General features: G+C 33.7%; 1 protein-coding gene across 2 annotated transcripts; it reads right to left on the bottom strand.

Moving 5' to 3' along the window:
• Positions 1-625: 625 nt before the first annotated feature.
• Positions 626-3336, bottom strand: LOC145128693 (uncharacterized). 2 transcript variants are annotated; one of them, XM_079063504.1, is made up of 10 exons: positions 3055-3336; positions 2708-2880; positions 2463-2621; positions 2242-2391; positions 1977-2120; positions 1682-1838; positions 1427-1599; positions 1244-1299; positions 911-1013; positions 626-820 (listed from the first exon to the last, which is right to left on the bottom strand). In XM_079063504.1, the coding sequence occupies exons 1-10, from the start codon at positions 3314-3316 to the stop codon at positions 731-733; spliced, it is 1467 nt and encodes a 488-aa protein (XP_078919630.1). In that variant the 5' UTR covers positions 3317-3336; the 3' UTR covers positions 626-730. The 2 variants fall into 2 exon arrangements, 1 of the variants encoding a protein (XP_078919630.1); XR_013717051.1 differs by lacking the exon at positions 1244-1299.
• Positions 3337-18352: the final 15016 nt, after the last annotated feature.

Genomic DNA, 18352 nt, shown 5'->3' with positions numbered 1-18352 from the left:
TCATTTTTCCTAAATAAAATTGTTTAGTAAATAATTTTTTGAATTAATATTCTTTTTTAAAAACTTTATTATATTAGAGAATTACTTGCGAGGAATGAGGATACAATCATAAAGTTGCTTTTGTGATTGTGGCACCACAAATCTACTGTATCATTCTATGAGCGGACCGGGTCTTCTCAAATCTACAACAATCCAATTCTGTAGCAGTTCTTATATATTAGTGTGTGTATGTGTTTTTTTTTTCCCTGAGCAACAGTTAAGCCAAAGAAAAGCATATATAGGTCTTGATATTGATAACAATAGAATTTATGCATTGCGACTTGCCATCAAACACCAGAGGGTTTCTGTTACCAGACGGTGACCTTGAAACCGGGAAATTGGGCAAAATGGGAAAAAATATAAAAAAAGTTTGTTTAATTGGTAATAAAAAATATATGGGAAAAACATAACAATTTTAGTCTTTTTGAAATGGGAAGTGACTCGCACACAATAGTTATTCTCCATACACAACAATTGATGTTTTATAAAGTTCTACAATACAACATTTTAAAACATAAATTATTGTGTATGAAAAAATTTGTTGTGTACGAATCAGCTTCCGATTATTTTATATTGAGACAATTCATTAAATAAAAAACAAGCTTTATTTATATACAACACTTACCATATACATAACTTATCCAACAGTTAACAATAAGAAAAAACAGACCCACATAATAGTTTTTATAGATCATATGAAATTCATCCTTTTTGGAATTTGTATTCCTGCCCTCTTCAAAAGTTGTGCAGCAGCATGCTTTGCCATTGAAATAATTTCAGCCTGCCCGTTGACAAATTAATTCCAATAGTTTTTTACAAAACTTTATTTTTGGCAAATACTGTATTAAAATTGTGCCCATGGTAATGGTACCTCATCAACATTCATGATTTTCTGATTCTTCATGATCCAATGGCCATTGCACATGACAGAGACTATATTTTCAGTTCGCAGGCAATAAACAAGGCTGGAAATGCTGCATCATGTATACAGCAGCAATTATCTTATTAAAAACAAGAATTAGGCTCATGTGAAATCAACAACATATATATACGTCTTGTCTTTTCTTTACTTAGATGGACTTTATATATAGGAGACAATAGAAAATTTTATATTGATTGAGCACTTTACCCTACAAGACTTGATTGGAAAAGAACATGTACAGATCCATAATTTGCAATATTACATAAAGTTGTGTATATATACCAGTCATGAATTGGAACCATAGACCAAGAGGAAGGATTGATTACAATCATATCAGCCTGAAAACAAGATATGCATATATATATAACTATAAGAAGAAGATTAAAAATCTTTTTTTTTTTTTTTCATCTTTTATGCTATATGCAAGTTGCAACCACAGCAAAAGCAACAAGGAAAAAGAAAAACCTTTTTTCCAACTTGAAGAGATCCTATATCGTTCTCCCAGAGTAGTGCTTTTGCACCATTTAGAGTTGCCATGTTGAGAAGTGTTTCAGCTGGAAGAATTGTAGGGTTTGTAGTGCCAGTTGCATAAACTTCTCTTCCCTTGTTGATCAAAGAAGCTATATACATCTCGTCAACTGTAAAAAAGAGTAGTAGTACCAAAATTTAATTGGAAATGATTTATTTGTATGTTTGAGAAAAACAATACATACAACATACCAATGCTCATTCTATTATTTGATGGTGCTCCGTCTGTTCCTAAAGATACACAAATGTTGGCATCGAGCATTTCCCTAATTGGCGCAAATCCAAGCATCCGCATTGCAGCAGCAGGACAGTGGGACACCTTAACCCCACAACTGGAAAGAAATCCAATCTAAAAATTTCATAAACTACTGTATTATATATATATATATATATATATATATATATATATATATATATATATATATATAACTAACTAACATGCATGCTCATAGTAAAAAAAAAATTGAAGTAGAATTTTGAGGATTACCTCCTGTTCATTCACCCAAACAGAATGAGCTGCAAGCAAATTGCTTCTCAAAAATTTTATTTTTTCCAAATATGTAACTGTTCCATGATCAACTTCCCGTGTTTGCATCACAACATGATTTTCAGAAGGTATCTCTGCAACATGCTATCAGGTTTTCAAACAATTAACACAAGATCCAGAGGAGATTCACCAACATGACAAAATCTAATTAATCTGTTAAAAATTCAAGAGAGAGAGAGAGAGAGAGAGAGAGAGAGAGAGAGACCATGTGGATTCCGGTATTCAGTTGTTTGGCTGTATCTCTTGTTTGAAGGAGCAAATCATCGGTTGAATTCATAATCTGTCTTATCCCAAGCCATATTCTGATGCGTCCATCAGCAGTATCATGGTGCTTCTTATGCAATTTCTTTTGGGACTGAAAACACATTCATTAACTATGTAGCGAGTGAGTGTTTCTCAAGTGCATACCTAGTTTTGGAAATTTACCTGAATACATTCGTCTGCAGTCCTAATGCCCCATGAAGATGGTAAGCCATCGCCAGAATCCATGATTGACTCTGTCAAACATGCACGCAAACCTAGTAATTCTACTGCATTTGCCATTCCTGATACATGTTGTCCTCCTGCTTCTGCGAAGCATGTCACCTGATCCAAATTTTCACCACTTCAAATTGGAAAAAAAAAAAAAATCTGGCATCATTTTGTTGTATTCTAAAATCCCACAAGCTTACACCAGAGTGAATGAGTTCGATTCCACAAAGTAAAGTGGAGATGTATGAATCTTCTTCAGTCATGTTGGATTCATATGGCCAAATGCGATGGTGCAACCACGTAAGCAAATCGACGTCATCAGCAATCCCTCTAGCTAGTTGTTGAGACGTATGAACGTGTGTATTGATCAAACCTATTTGAAATTTAAATAAGGACCACTTTAAACTGACATCTAAACGCACAAAAGTTGAAAACCTGAAAAAGCATTTTGCACAAAACAGAAGCTTGAATTGGTTGCAAGTCGTCTTTACAACAATTCGATTTTATGTAAAAGGTTAACTCATAATTATGGTGAACAGAAAATAACCAGGAAGTAGAAATTGGCCATGGAGATCGATGATTTCCTGTGAATTTGAAGAGAATTGACGGATTATATCTGAGGATTGACCGACGGCTATGATTCTATCGTTGTCAATAACGATTCCGCCATTAAGAAAGACACGGAGTTCATTATCCATAGTCACGATCATCGCATTGTGGATTATAAGCTGTGAGCTGTTCATATCCGTAACACCGTTCATGACTCTTTGCTCTGTTTCACTTTCTGAATCAGGGCTATCTCGGAACATCCTAGGTCAACGATTGATCTTATAACATTAAAAAGATTGGTAAATCTTTGATTTTTTTTTATGTCACTTAATCTTATCATGTCTGGCACAAAAAAAATAGGAAGTGGTAGAATGTCAATTTAATAGGTTTGATTTTAGGAGAAAAAAAATAAGAAAAAAAAATTGCATCAACCAATCAAAACATTTATTTTCACTTTCTCTCACGTCTCTCATCTCACTACCAGTTTAACACATCATTCTTAGCAACTTGCTTCCCACCTCTTAGAGGGTAGTGTGTAACATCAATAACACCTCTTAGCATCTCCTTTAACGAACTCCATTCCCTATAGCCTAATAGTTTTTAAGAAAAATTTTTACATTGATAATCCCTATCTAATATAAAAGGACTATTAATAGTTTTTAAGAAAATTTTTTACATTGATAATCCCTATCTAATACAAAAAGACTATTTTGTCTTTTCTATATGACATTTTTAGCATTGCATTTTTTTTCTTCAAACCATATCCCTCCATACCTATCATTCAAAATCATCATTACTTCTTTCATATCAATAAAAAATAATCATTTTTTATCTCCATTATTGCCTATTGCCTATTGCCTTCACCATCATTTCTCCTCACTTTACCCTTCTAGAAAATCACATGCTCGTCGATTATCATCTCTCTCTCTCTCTCTCTCTCTCTCTCTCTCTCTCTCTCTCTCTCTCTCTCTCTCTCTCTCTCTCTCTAACCGGTTTTTCGAGCCATAACCATTATAACCGGTTAAATGTTATAATAGTCGTTGGGTATTTGTTAGTAATGGTTCGGTTATTCGAACCATAACCATTATAACCGATTAAGTGTTATAATAGTCGTTGGGTATTTGTTAGTAATGGTTTGGTTATTCGAACCATAACCATTATAACCAGTTAAGTGTTATAATAGTCGTTGGGTATTTGTTAGTAATGGTTTTAGACTATTACTCATTTTTGTTAACGGTTAATGTTTGTTAAGGGTAATGGTCCAAAATAACAACAAAAATAGAACGTAGGTTGCAAAAAAAAGGAAAAGAGAAAGTATATTGTTGTAAAAATTGAAAATATGAAAATATGTTGTTATTAAATGCAAAAGGTGCTCATATATAATAGAAAAAAAAGGAAATACATTGTTGTAATGAAACTGGAACTGAACGTTATATCAACCTACTTTTAAAACAAATCGTTACGAAGACACATTTTACATTCAAAATAGGCAAAAAGTTCTTTCAATCTCCATTCACGGTCGAATCATCACTAGACCGTTTTCCCTTTCCATAGTAATCTACAAAAAAACAAAATTTAATATGTTGTTAAAAGTTAAGAAGCAAAAGGTTATAAACAAATTAAATGGGTAAATGGTTACCATTCTCTAAATTCTCCAAATTAACCGGTAACTGTTGTTGTTGTAAGCCATGAATGGTCGTCTCTTGCAAGTTCGACATTATAGCATGTAGCCAATCGTGTGGGCACAATGTACAAAAATGACCTTTGGTTATGGTTTTTTTTATAACAACTTAGCTATAGTTTTGCTTCTTTGTGTGGTTAAATGTCAAATGTAGTTGTGATATTATATAGTACTGCTTTAGGTGCAATTTAGCTCAATAAATGTAACGTCTAAAATTTCAAACCAAAATTTTCTTTTAAAATAAACTAATTACACATTCAAAACTATCATTTCAAAGTATTACAAAACCCTTTTGCTTAAGAATCAAAACATAGTTTCCAAAAACATACTATCAAATAAGAGTAAGATAGCAACATCAACAATTGACTCGCAACCTTGCGTCATTCTTTTAAAATATTTGACTTGCAGCCTTGTGTCGTTCGTCATCAATAGTTGACTTGCAACCTTAGTTCATTCCGTCAAGACTCTAGGTATCTAGGCTTACAACCTAGCGTAGTTCCACCATCAACCCCTCAAACATAACACATCAACGCATCATATAACATACAACCATACCAAAGATTCTGCTAATATTGAGCCATCGCTTATTAATTACATAGTTATACATAGTTGAAGATCATATAGATAGTTGAAAGGATGTTTTTCTACCTGATGTGAGATTTTTATAGTAAAAATTCTTTATCTTTTAAATTTATAAACCTTTATCTAGTGTTTCATAACTAACACTCACACAATCAATGAACCTAATCAAATATAGTATAGTTGCGGTAATAAGGGTGTCGAACTCTCGAGGATTAGGAATTACTTATAACAGATTGAATCAATTAAAGAAAAAAAAATGGAGGGTTTATACTTTGTTACGAATAAACTCAAATTAGCAAATAGAATCAGTTTTAGAGAATGTTTTATTGAGGACTTTCACTTAAACTTCTAATCCCTATTTCCTATGGTACATTTATGATAGTGTGATGAAGTATTGAGACTTAACAAATTATACTACTAATTATGATCAATTACTAATTTTTATGATTAATAGATAACTAATTTAATGTTTATCAAATTAGAAACCTATAAATCAACTAACTGACTAAAATTACTTGTGATTAAATCAAGAGTTAATGAGATCAAACCTAGCAAGAGTTATGAAACCAATGTTGTCTTATATGTTGAATTTATCAATTATTTGTAACATCCCAAAAATTCTAGATAAAAATTTTGTTTTTAATTTATTCCAAAGCATTCAATAGTCATATCAAATCAACCAAAAGTATATCATAGAGAAAATAACATCAGAGTACAAAATCCCAAAATCACATAATGAGGAAAACATGGGCGGATGCGGTGCAATCATGACGCGCCCGTCCCTTTCAAGCTGGAAGTACCTGAAACCATAACATAAACCGTAAGCACAAAGCTTAGTACGTTTCCTCAAAATACCCCATACCATATGTACATACCAGTCAAAACATATATGGGTCTATTTCACCCACTTCGGTCTCTTTCAACCGGTACTAGGTATATTTCATCCCCTTCGGTCTCTATCAACCGGTACGAGGTATATTTCACCCCCTTCGATCTCTTTCAACCTATATCAGGTCTATTTCACCCCCTAAAACTAGCATACAATCATATCAGCATGGCTCACAGAGACAACAAGCATATACGCGCATAACATAAAATTGTCAAGAAGACAACTATCATCCTTCGAACATAATCTAGTAGGTCGACATTGGTGCCTTCAGCCCACAAGTATAGTGAAGGAACTCACTCTCAGTCTAAAAGATCGTTGAACATGACACTGAATATCATCTCTACCAGTCACCTATTCATTGGAACATGACCAAAGTTAACTTATAATCAAAATACCCAAAACACCCTAAGTCAACTTAGTCAAAAACATGTCAAAGTCAAAAAGTCAACCGAGTCAACTCAGCTGAGTATGCCCAGCGTACTCAAGCCTTGACCAGAAATGGGGTATTGACCTCATACGCTCTGCGTACCATAGTGTACGCCCAACGTACATTCAGTCATCATTTCATTCTATTAAGAGCTTAATCACTTAAGCTCTTCCATCCAATTTCCAGATCTAGTCCTCAAATGATGTCCTTAACTATAAATTTTCCAACTTTATGATCTTGCATGGATATTAAGTGCTCAATACCAAAAACCCTAACTTCTTAACTCTTTAAGACATCCTAACTTATACACGGAAGGAAACTAAGGTCCAAGATTACATTTTTATGGTTCCTAGTAACTGCATAATGGATAAAGTTTCCAACTTTATCCATTAGAATGGTCTAAACAACCAAGATCTAGTCTTTAAGTCTCAAAGTGACCAAAAGTGCATCTTTTTCAACTTAATCCATTAATTTCAAGTCTCATACCTTTAGATTTGAATCAATATGATGTTTAGATGTATAAAGTTTCCAACTTTATCCATAACAAGGTCACAAACTTTCAAGATCTAAACTTTATGCACTAAAGTGACCAAAAGCTCATAACACGCAAGACTAGCTAGATCTATCAAATGCATCATCAAGATTAAAACTTTATACCTCCAGAAGCTAGATCAAGATGAACAAGGTCTGGATCTACAAACTCCAAGACAACCAACACTTCTCCAAGGTGTTATTCTTTTTCCAAGTGCACTAAAAATCCACCAAAATCACTCTAAAGCTCAAAATCCTTTCAAATAGGGGCTAGGGTTTCGAATTTAGGGTTAGAGGGGATGGAGGTTGAAGATAAGGAGGGATGGAAATGAGTTAAGGTCTTTAAATAGGGCCCAAGACCCTAAATTAGGGTTTGCATCTGACTGGAGTACGCCCAACATATTCCAGGTTTGCCCAACGTACTGGATAACACTCCGCGATCGTCCCAACCTAGTATGCCCAGCGTACGCCCTGTACGCCTAACGTATTTGGCTTAGCCAAAAACTCTCATAACTTCAAATGGTCATAACTTCATCGTTCCAATTTTGTTTTTGATGATCTTTATTTCCACGGAAAGGTATTGAGGATCTCTACAACCCTATCTAATTACTTTTGACTTAGAACAATCGAACTAAAATCCTTATTTTAAATAAAAGGCCTAAAGCATCACTTTTACCATTATACCATTTGGCTCCAAAGCACAAATCGAACTCTTGGATCACATAATCTACCCACTTCCAAATGGGTCTAAACCTCTCTTTCCCCAATTCTCGAAGCCTTATAATACTTGATCTTCGGGTCACGGCCCCGAATTATGAAACGATTCAAAACAGGGTGTTACATTATTACCACCTAAACCTAGGATTGTTTAATCACCTGTCTTTAATAGTTTTTAGATTGAAAAACATTAAGATACAAGTCATAATAATCAGATTTAGAATCAAAACTACATGCAACATAATAATAAGCAATAAAAATAAAAACTTTGACAAATAATAAAAATAATTTGATCAAAAAGTAACTTTATATCCAATAACTTCAAAATCAAATTTACACCATAGTAATCTAGTTCGTCTATATTTATGTGGAAGATAAGGTATTTAGCCTCTCATGTTACAGAAAAACGATAGAAATAAAGAAAAGGAATGTTAAACATTACAACCCTAATATGATTCCTCTTGATTTCTTCCACAATCCTCTTGTAGATCACCTTTACAACCTCTCTTCCTTCATGAACGAAACAATGGTTCTTTTTTGCACCTTAAAGGGTTGTCTTTCTTGCGCTCTTTTTTGAGATGTTAAAATATTGTATTTATGTAACGTCCGCGTTTCTCGCTAGACATTAATAAGATGATGTAATAGTTAGAGTCAACAATTGTAACCTATTTGATGTAATAAAGAAGAATTATGTGAATATTATGTATTTCATGATTATTTTAATATAATAAAATACAAAAAATCAGCCGAATCGTCCGTAAATCATAAAAATAAGTGCGCCAAAACATATATATATATATATATATATATATATATATATATATATATATATATATATATATATATATATAGAAACTAGACGTCCTCCCGATCTCGAAAATATAAATTTCGTAAAAATCCGACTCCATATGAATTAGATATGATTTTTATAAGATATAAAAGTCAACCACACACAAGGAATGTGTGACGTAAAGAGCTACGAAGAAAATGATTGACTTTTAGCTAAAGTTACCAAAAGAAAAATTGTAGTACTCTTTAAGGTCGAAATTTTGAAAAAAAGAATGTCAAAAATAGAGTTCGTATGAGAGAGTTATGATTTTAGAAAAATCATTTAATCATATAAAAATTAGGGATGAAAAATAAATTCAGAATTAACAGATAGAGTCTAGAGGAAAGTTTTAGATCTCGTCGAGAGCTATCTGGGGATATGAAGTAGTAAAAAATGGAGCTTGTATGAAGAAGTTACGAAATTTACAAAATTTGCATTTTGCGCCGCGCGCAATGCCAGGTGCGCGACACATGCTTCTAGAAAGTGAAAACGTGGACCATAGAGAGGTCGACATGTGGCAAAAAGCAGTTGGGGAGACGTCGCCTTAAAATGCGCGACGTGTACCTCATTAGCACGTCGTACACCCTAAATTTGGCTATAAATAGGCTACAATGCCCCATGTCACCCCTCACACCTCCTACACCTTTCCTCTTGAGTTCTAAGGCCAACATCGAAACTTTTCCTTAGTTTTAAGTATCTGGCGAAGTCTTAACATCCATTAAAGCCCGACATCTAAGTTGCTTGTAGGCCAGAGTTCTGCCAGCACAATTTCCAGACTTTTATCTGGGGAATCTCTGTAAGCTAAATTACACTTGACTTTATCTTAGTGTAATTTATATTGTAAGTCATAGTCGTTATTATGAACCTATAAATAAGATTTATCAGTAATTCCAAGTCATAATATTGATCGATTTGCTTACGGGAGAGGTGTCTAGAATGGTCATGTTGGCTTGGTTGTTGGATTTCAGAAAAACTATTATGCCGAAATAATCCTGCCTCCTAACTGTCCTACCTGGCTGATCCTTATTTGATAGAACTATCTGTATTCATTGGAATAATTTATAGGTCTAGACTATTTTCTGTCACGTAGAAAATTAGGCTAATACTTAGTGATAATGATACTAGGTTATGTCAAAGGAAAAGTCAGTTGCTAGAAGCGAAGCGATGTCCAAGTTTCGAGTCATCACTTTAACAAGTGAGTGTATAGTTACTTTCATCTTACACATAGATATGAAGTATTTAAGATAATTACATGTTATTTATACCTATAAATATATTGGGTAGAGATGAGTAGATAAAAGATGATATAGTTGATGAGGGATGAAAAATGAGATAGATGATGAGAGGCCTTAACTTAAAGATGATATAGTCGTCTAGAGGTGTATAAATGACGACCACAGACTATTCTAGACAGTCTAGTAGAACACTAGCATGCTCGCAACCTGTAGGTGTTTTTAAACTAAGTGTTCACCAGGTGTACTCCATCCCCCCATGGTTGATTAATGACATATACTGCTAAGGAATCCCTAAGTATTATTGTCTATCCCAAAGATGATCTTTAGGATAGGTCCCATGAATTAGATGCTTTAGGGACAGAAAGTAAGGATAACGGGAATGAGTAATCGGGTTGAATGTTTTGATGAAAATATATAATAAAAAGAATTTAACTATTGTGGGTTGAAAACCCTATGTGCTCACCAGACTCCTAAGCCTGGCCCATTTAGTTTCTCGTATTACAGGTAGTGGCACGAGAGCATAAGTTTGATGATCAGATGAGAGATTTATAGATTATAGGCCAATAGAGTAGTAGATGTTTGTAAGGCCTGTATTATTTCCATTTATGCTTATGCACTGTATTAACGATAACATCTTAACGTTTTTAATATAAATAAAATACATTTCTTCGGAAATGCTTTGATAATATCTTTATCATATTTTTGGGAACAAATTCCGTGATATTATTCTTCAAAACGGATAGTTTGATTTTAAATAAGAATAAATAAATCGGTCTTTGTTGGCCGTGAAATTGGGGATGTCATAATTTATGGAAAATTTAAACTTAGCGGTGCTAAGCCTTCGTCTTCGCTGCGCTAATCGTTATCTTCAACGAATATTCCTGAAGTAAACCTCACTTTTGTGTTTCTATTCTCTAACTTTGCGTCACTAACCCCGTAACTTACGGTATCTTCGATTTTATTCCTTATCCACTCCATCTCTAGCTCATTTTTCCTTATTTAAGGCTTATCTTCGAATTTTGGACTTAATTATCATATATGAACATTTTTGCATGATATCTATCCTTATTTTATAATTTTTTTATTTAAAATACTTATATAATTAATCATATTTAATCACTAATTTGAGCAATATTAAAATTCCTCACACTTAAACCTTGCTTACCCTCAAACACATGTAGAATCATATACTAAACTTACTAAATTCCATGGAAAAAAACCTAAAAGTTTAGAATTTTCATTCATTCATCATTTTTTCTTTTGTTTTATATACATAGCAAAAACCATGAATTTCGATGAAGCATATGTAACAGATTTCTCCTCAATCAATCCCAAAACAGTCGGTCCCTAGGAAGATACTAACCAAACTCCAAAGGTCACAGATTGGTTTAACTCATAACTTATACAACTATATAAATCCTAACCTTGGAAATTAAAGCTCATAAATTTTCAAAATTTTAACAAAATTTGATTATACCTTTAATGCGGTTTGATATTTGATCCCTACCCCGCATTTAAGTTTTACAATACCCTCAATGTACACTCACATTATCCCTGGGTATGTAGTGGCAAAATCAGAAGTGTGTATTTCTATCTTTCTTATTTGAGTTGGAGCTTCAAACTTCACTGTGAACTTGGATTCTTGAGTATCGAGTCACTATAATGAGATGTCACGATGGGATTTGACTCTTTCAAGTCTTCAATTTTGATTTATAATTGCCTTCATGGCGCTAAGATGTAATGTTCAAGTCGTGAAAAGCAAACGAACATGTGTTTCTTCACGAAATTGAATTGGTCTTCTTCTTCATTTGTAGTCTGATCCTCATCATCTTTGTGTAAAATTTCCTGAAAAATAATAATTACATAACATGGAAAGCCCACACTTAAAGTGTGACATCTCTTAATTCAAATTTTAGAAATCCCATTCTTAAAGATGTAAAATATGAATATTACAGAAGATCCAAAAACGATTTATCTCATAGATCAAAAATCTTTTAAAAAGAAAACGAAATACTAAATTGAAATATAACAATTATCTTTAAACTAGCAAACTAAAAATAAAAGATTAGGTTGCCTCCCGCCAAGCACTTTCTTTTAACTCGAGCCTTTTAGTCGGATTCCTCCTTCATCTAGCTCTTGTTTTCTCCTCTTTTCCATTCATCCCTCATCTTCTTGTATCCATTCACTCTCCTCTGATAAGCTTGTCTTGAATTTTCACTACTTGACATGGACACTATTTCACTTGTATTCTTCTTTTTTCTTTCCACTTTCTTGTTTTCCCATGCATTCTTCTTTTTCTTTATTATTTCGGCACTTTCCACTTTCGGGAGTTGAATAAGATATTCATTCCCTTTATGAAGTGGCATGTGAATTCCCAGTACATAAACTAGTTTGGACTTATCTTCTTTCTTCTATTTAACTTCAAACGATGTTGTTTCTTTATCTAAGAATTTCTTAATATCATTACCATCTATGCCAATTTTATATAGACAATTATTATTCCAAAAGTTCTCCATTAAATCCATGTATACTATATCAACACATAATTTATCAGCTTCTTGTTCTTGACAAATATACAACTCTTAATTAGTTAGAATTTCTTCCTGAAAATCATTTCTCGTGACGCAACTGTTGTCGTCATCATGGCACAAAAGTTTGTTATTATCAAATTTTTCATCGTTCGCGATGGTTGGCGGCTCGATGCCATGCTCTTCACGACGTAGAAGTTTTTCAGCTTCTATTATATCTAATTTCTCACATTCTTCATCAATAAGCTTGAATTCTGCTTCAAATATTTCATCGGTCCATTCTCCTTCACCTTTTAGGGTTGACATGTACTTTCCGTACTCCTCATCCAATATTTTGATATGTTCTTCAAATTTTGTTTCTTCACTTTCTTCATAAGCATCCACATGGAAAATTTCTTATTTACCCTTTATCACTTTAAAATCTTTTGGACCAAGGTTAATTGCTTTCAAATCTACCCTCAATGTAAGTTTAGATTTGCTTATATCGATCACTCCTTTTTCCGTGCTTAGGAAAGGGTATACCACAATTATGGGTACTTCTTTGTATTCCTCCATATCTATTATAACAAAGTCTATATGAAAAAAGAAAAGTTCCTATGCTTACAAGTATGTTTCGAACAACTCCTTTTGGTTGAGTCGTTGACTTGTTAGCCATATGGATCGTCATCTTCGTGGGCTCTAGCTTTGACACTCCAAGCTTTAATAAAAACAAATGTGGCGTTAAGCTAACTCTTGCTCCGGAATCGGTTAAAGCAAAAGTTTTCAAACTTCCAAATTCCCAAGGAATTGTTATGCTTCCCAGATCTTCCTGAAAGAACTTTATACCAAAGAGTCATTATAGAATGATATTTGCTAATGATATATTGTGACAACCAAAAAAATTAGGTCACCATTCGTCGATCAAAATCACCACAAACACAAAATGTAATGCACCTAATGTAATATATTCCATTCATTTTAACGCAATTGATTTTTTATACTTGGAAATGCAAGAGGAATATCACGCAAGTCTTCGATAATATAGATTGTTGAGAAACAAACATTATTCATTATACATAAGTAATGATTTGATACATAAAATTGAAAGAGATTTATGAATTAAGTATTAATATGCATATATAACATACTAAAAAGACAGTACATGAAAATATGATTATATGGATATAAAGAGTGTCAAAAACGGAGTTTGTATGCAAACGTTATGACCATTTAAAGAAAACAAACATCCAAATAACAGTATGCGACCTATAACGACCAAAAATGACACTTCAATCACTTCGTGGGGTACTTTAAAATGTGAATTTTCAATCTCGAACAATTTTCCCATAAACACCAATGAATCTAGTACTTGATTCTAAAGCTAACTCATATTACCCGAAAAAGTCCAACATCGATGTGGATTAGAACGAAAAAGCACAACACATGCTATTCCGCTAATGAATCTTCAAACAATTTGTTAGGTTAGTTGCAAACTCATTTGACGAACATGATAACATTTGATGAATCAATAAATACTCTAGTATTTAATTATTTTATCGGAATTTCAATGTAACGTCCCAAAAATAATAACATAAAATTCTCGTTTTTAGATTAATAAATCGTTAATACATAACATTTCCATAAAACCAAGGTAATCAAGATTTATCAAAAAATCATCCAATCATAGTAAATCACAGAATGCGGAAACATGTGGTGTGTTGTGACAACCGTCAATTTTTGGCCAAGTCAAAGTCAACTAAAGTCAACAAGCCAAACCGGTCAACTCATCTAACCTTAGAATATTAGGGCTTGCAATATGTTAGCTACTGTACAACTCGCTATTTCAATAAGAAGTTATCACTTGGAAAGTTCGTATGATTGAAATTCTTAAACCCTAAACGAGATAAGTGAGGTAGCAAAACGATAAAACACTATTTCATACCCTCTAAGGGGTGTGTAAGACCCCTAAACATGGCTTAACGAGGTTTACAAACCTTGCGTTACAAAGCCAAACACTCAAAAAGGTCACAAAAGAAGTCTCTCCCAATCTCTTTCACTCTATCTCTCTCTACCTCAAATCTCGCCCGAATCTCTCCAAGTATGTGAAATCTCTCCCAAATCTCTCTCTGTATGAGAAATCTCTCCAAGTGTGTGAAATGTCTCCCAAATCTCTCTCTATATGAGAAATCTCTCCAAGTGTGTGAAATCTCTCCCAAATCTCTCCAAGTAAGTGAAATCTCTCCCAAATCTCTCTCTGTATAAGAAATCTCTCCAAGTGTGTGAAATCTCTCCCAAATCTCTCCAAGTATGTGAAATCTCTCCCAAATCTCTCTTTATATGAGAAATCTCTCCAAGTGTGTGAAATCTCTCCCAAATCTCTCTCTGTATGAGAAATCTCTCCAAGTGTGTGAAATCTCTCCCAAATCTCTCTCTGTATGAGAAATCTCTCCAAGTGTGTGAAATCTCTCCCAAATCTCTCTCAAAATCTCTCTCAACTTCTTATAATCACTCGGGGCATCCCGACCCTTAATTTAATCGAAAACCGCTCGAAAACGGAAGTCTACGCGAAAAACCTCTTAAGGAGCCGAAACCTCTTAAGGAGCCGAAACCTCTTAAGGAGCCGAACCCTCTTAGGAACCGAACCTCCCTTAAGGAACCGAAACCTCCTGAGAACCGAAACCACCTCCTGAACCGAACCTGCTAAGGAACCAAACTTAACCTTCGGTCCGAGAGGCTACCTTCGGTCCGAGAAAACTACCTTCGGTCCGAGATGTGAAGCTGCTCAGCCGAACCCTACTCTCGGTTCCCATCCACTTTCGGTTCCCATGGCTAGGACCGAACCTCCGGCCCTGAATTTCAGATTTTAGCAATTTCTACCCGGTTTTCAATATTTTTAGCGTTTTGAGCCCGTTTTTCGTGATTTTAACGCGGGATTTTCACCCAAACTCGTATTTTAACATAATAAACCCTAAATATTCATATTTTAATTATATTTTGGGGAAAATCCTTGCCTAAAAATAAAATCTAGTAGGTAAGATTTATGGGTGGAGTGTTGACTTTACTTTAGTGTATGACACAAGCAACCATCCATGCCCACTCCATGACCAGCCCTTGTCCTTCCACCATACCTAGTCCTTTCATTGTACTCTTTCCATCATTTTTCCAGCCACATCCTTAATCAAAGGCTGGAAAACTCCCCTCTCTCCTCACATTTCTCTCATTTTCCACCAAAGAACAAACTTCATTCTCTTTCACTTTCTCTCTCTAAATTTCGAGATTCAAGGCTATTCTCCAAGCTTTTCTTCTACTTTTGTTAAGTATTATCATCCTCCATATGATTATTTCACTCCTTTCTACTCAAATCATAGGTTTCTTACACAAACTTCATCATATTTGTGTTAGAACTTCGAATATTCATGCAATCTTCTAAGTGTTCTTGAGTTGAACACTTCCTTTCCTCAACATCCATCCACTGAAATCACAAAAGGTGAGTTTATACCCTTACATTTTCATGTTTTCTTCAAGTTTTAGGGGGGGGAATACAAGTTAAAACACCAAAAACTTAACTAAACTCAAACAACAGCTTTCATTAGCAAAGTTGAGTCTTATTCACAGATTGTTTTGACTATCTTAAACTTAATATCTTTCAAAACTGTTTAATATGAAAATAGCTCAGGTTCATACCTTTAAAATGACTACTTGCACATCTCTATACGAATTTTCTACGATTTATGGTGATTTTTACAAAACTGCCTATCATTTCAGAAACGAATTCGGACCAGTCTGTGAATATGAACATTTTAACACAAGTTAAAGACTTCTAAAAATCATAATAAAAATTATGAATAAACTAGACACAATTTACGAACTCTCAGAATTTACGGATTCAGTTTTTGACTTTGTATGATTTTTCTATGATTTTTCTAAAATAGTATAGAAAGGTCAAAAACTAGTTAACAGCTTATAACTTTCATCACACTTTGTAATATGTTGAGCAAAGTGTTAATCTTTGAGAATTTCATATTTTACATGAGTTTCTTGTTGTGGTATAATTATATAACAGAAAATATTCACTGAATTGTAAGAATCCTCCATCATTACCAATAGTACAAAACAAGGCATGATAATCATAGTTATATTTTTGCTATACATTCGACTTACATAGAAAAGGGCTCTTGTACACCACAAACAAACATGCTAAACTATAATATGTATAGTTAGGTTGAAAATACATTACAAACATTTTGATAAACTATAATAGGTATAGTTTATGTTTTATTTACATTTCGAACTCATTACAAAGGACTTTCACAAAAAGAGGTACATTACAAAGTACCGGGTTTACACAAAAAGGGGTACATTACAAAGTACCGGGTTTTCACAAAAAGGGGTACAAGTACAAAGTACCGGGTTTACACAAAAAGGGGTACAAATATAAAGTACCGGGTTTACACAAAAAGGGGTACATTACAAAGTACCGGATTTACACAAAAAGGGGTACATTACAAAGTACCGGGTTTACACAAAAAGGGGTACAAATACAAAGTATCGGGTTTACACAAAAAGGGGTACATTACAAAGTACCAGGTTTTCATATAAACGGGGTACAAATACAAAGTACCGGGTTTACACAAAATGGTTTTATGGTATTAAAACTACATATCATTAGAATTGTTAGTTTTCATCTATAATTGCTAAGTGTACAAGTTAGAGTTATATAAAATTGAATTAAAATCGACTTAGAATTGGTGGGCCCGCCTTATCTCTTGTTCCTTGTTTGGTTGTGGACCTAGGGCAGACCCATTATATTCAACGGTTTATTTAACTTAAATTTATATAACTTATATATGCTGGGTGACTATAGAAGGAACCTACAGGTCTTTCTAGGGTTCATTATCGCATAGCATAGGAGCATACATTTTACACTTAACAAAGAAAATATTGGATTTTCTGGAATCATACTCTATCGCTTTTACAAGGAAAACGGTTTACTTTCTCAAACAAAACTCTTATGAACTCACCAACTTAATTGTTGACACTCTTTCAAAACTACTTGTATTCTCAGGAAATCAGTGATACAGGAAACCAACAGCATTTTGAGGATGGGACGTTAAATCGTCAAACAGTTCATTTTGTCATCATAATGTAATTGATTTTGAAACATGTAAACATATACTATGATGTAACATTTTCAATTATATTTATGATGGTTGTATTTACTTTGAGCACTATCATACTCGTTGTTGTGATACTATACATGAAGTTCTCCACCCCCGGACGTTTCCGCCATCCTTGGTTTGGGGGTGTGACAGATTGGTATCAGAGCATTGTTTATAGTGAACTTAGTATATCGAACCATATAAGATATACAAACTATAAATGCATTGGGACTAAAGTCTCTGATTAAACGTTTTCGAAAGACTATACTTTTAGAAATAAATAGTTTCTTGTTAAAAGCATACATGCATGCATGCATACTAAGGTCCGCATCATACTAGAACAAAACAAAAGTAATGATTGTTGAATGGCACAAGTAGGCTTGGGGATGTATAGTCAGGTCTGGGAATGACATAGCCTGATCAACTATGTCTAACCCAGAAGTGATTAGCATATGCCCGGGAATGGTTGTGGTGTTGCAACAAGTCTAAAAACTTACCAACTCTACCTACCAAGAAACATTAAAAACATAAGTCAAACATTTAAAATACTATAGGAGTATTTTGTGCTACTATAACCAACTTATGTGAAAACTAAAGACCCCTATTAGTAGGTCTATAATGATTGAGTGCATATACTAAGGTTATACATAATTAAAGATATTATAGACTCAGAATCTATGACTATTTCTCTACTTCATGTTCCTTGTTTGGTTGTGGACTTAGAGTAGAGTCATTTATT

This window comes from Lactuca virosa, chromosome 8 (assembly GCF_052849685.1).
Source record: "Lactuca virosa cultivar CGN04683 chromosome 8, Lactuca_virosa_CGN04683_v6, whole genome shotgun sequence".
In the NCBI taxonomy this organism is placed as follows: Eukaryota; Viridiplantae; Streptophyta; class Magnoliopsida; order Asterales; family Asteraceae; genus Lactuca; species Lactuca virosa.
Note: the sequence above shows the minus strand (reverse complement) of the source record. Positions and strands in the feature narration are given on the sequence as shown.

Bases quoted from the DNA above. Each gene is read 5' to 3' on its own strand.
- LOC145128693 (XM_079063504.1), bottom strand. From the start codon at position 3,316: ATGTTCCGAGATAGCCCTGATTCAGAAAGTGAAACAGAGCAAAGAGTC. The intron at 1,839-1,976 runs GTAATCCTCAAA...TGAAATTTTTAG, and splicing joins TTTGGGTGAATGAACAGGAG to ATTGGATTTCTTTCCAGTTG. The intron at 1,600-1,681 runs GTATGTTGTATG...TCTTTTTTACAG, and splicing joins AAATAATAGAATGAGCATTG to TTGACGAGATGTATATAGCT.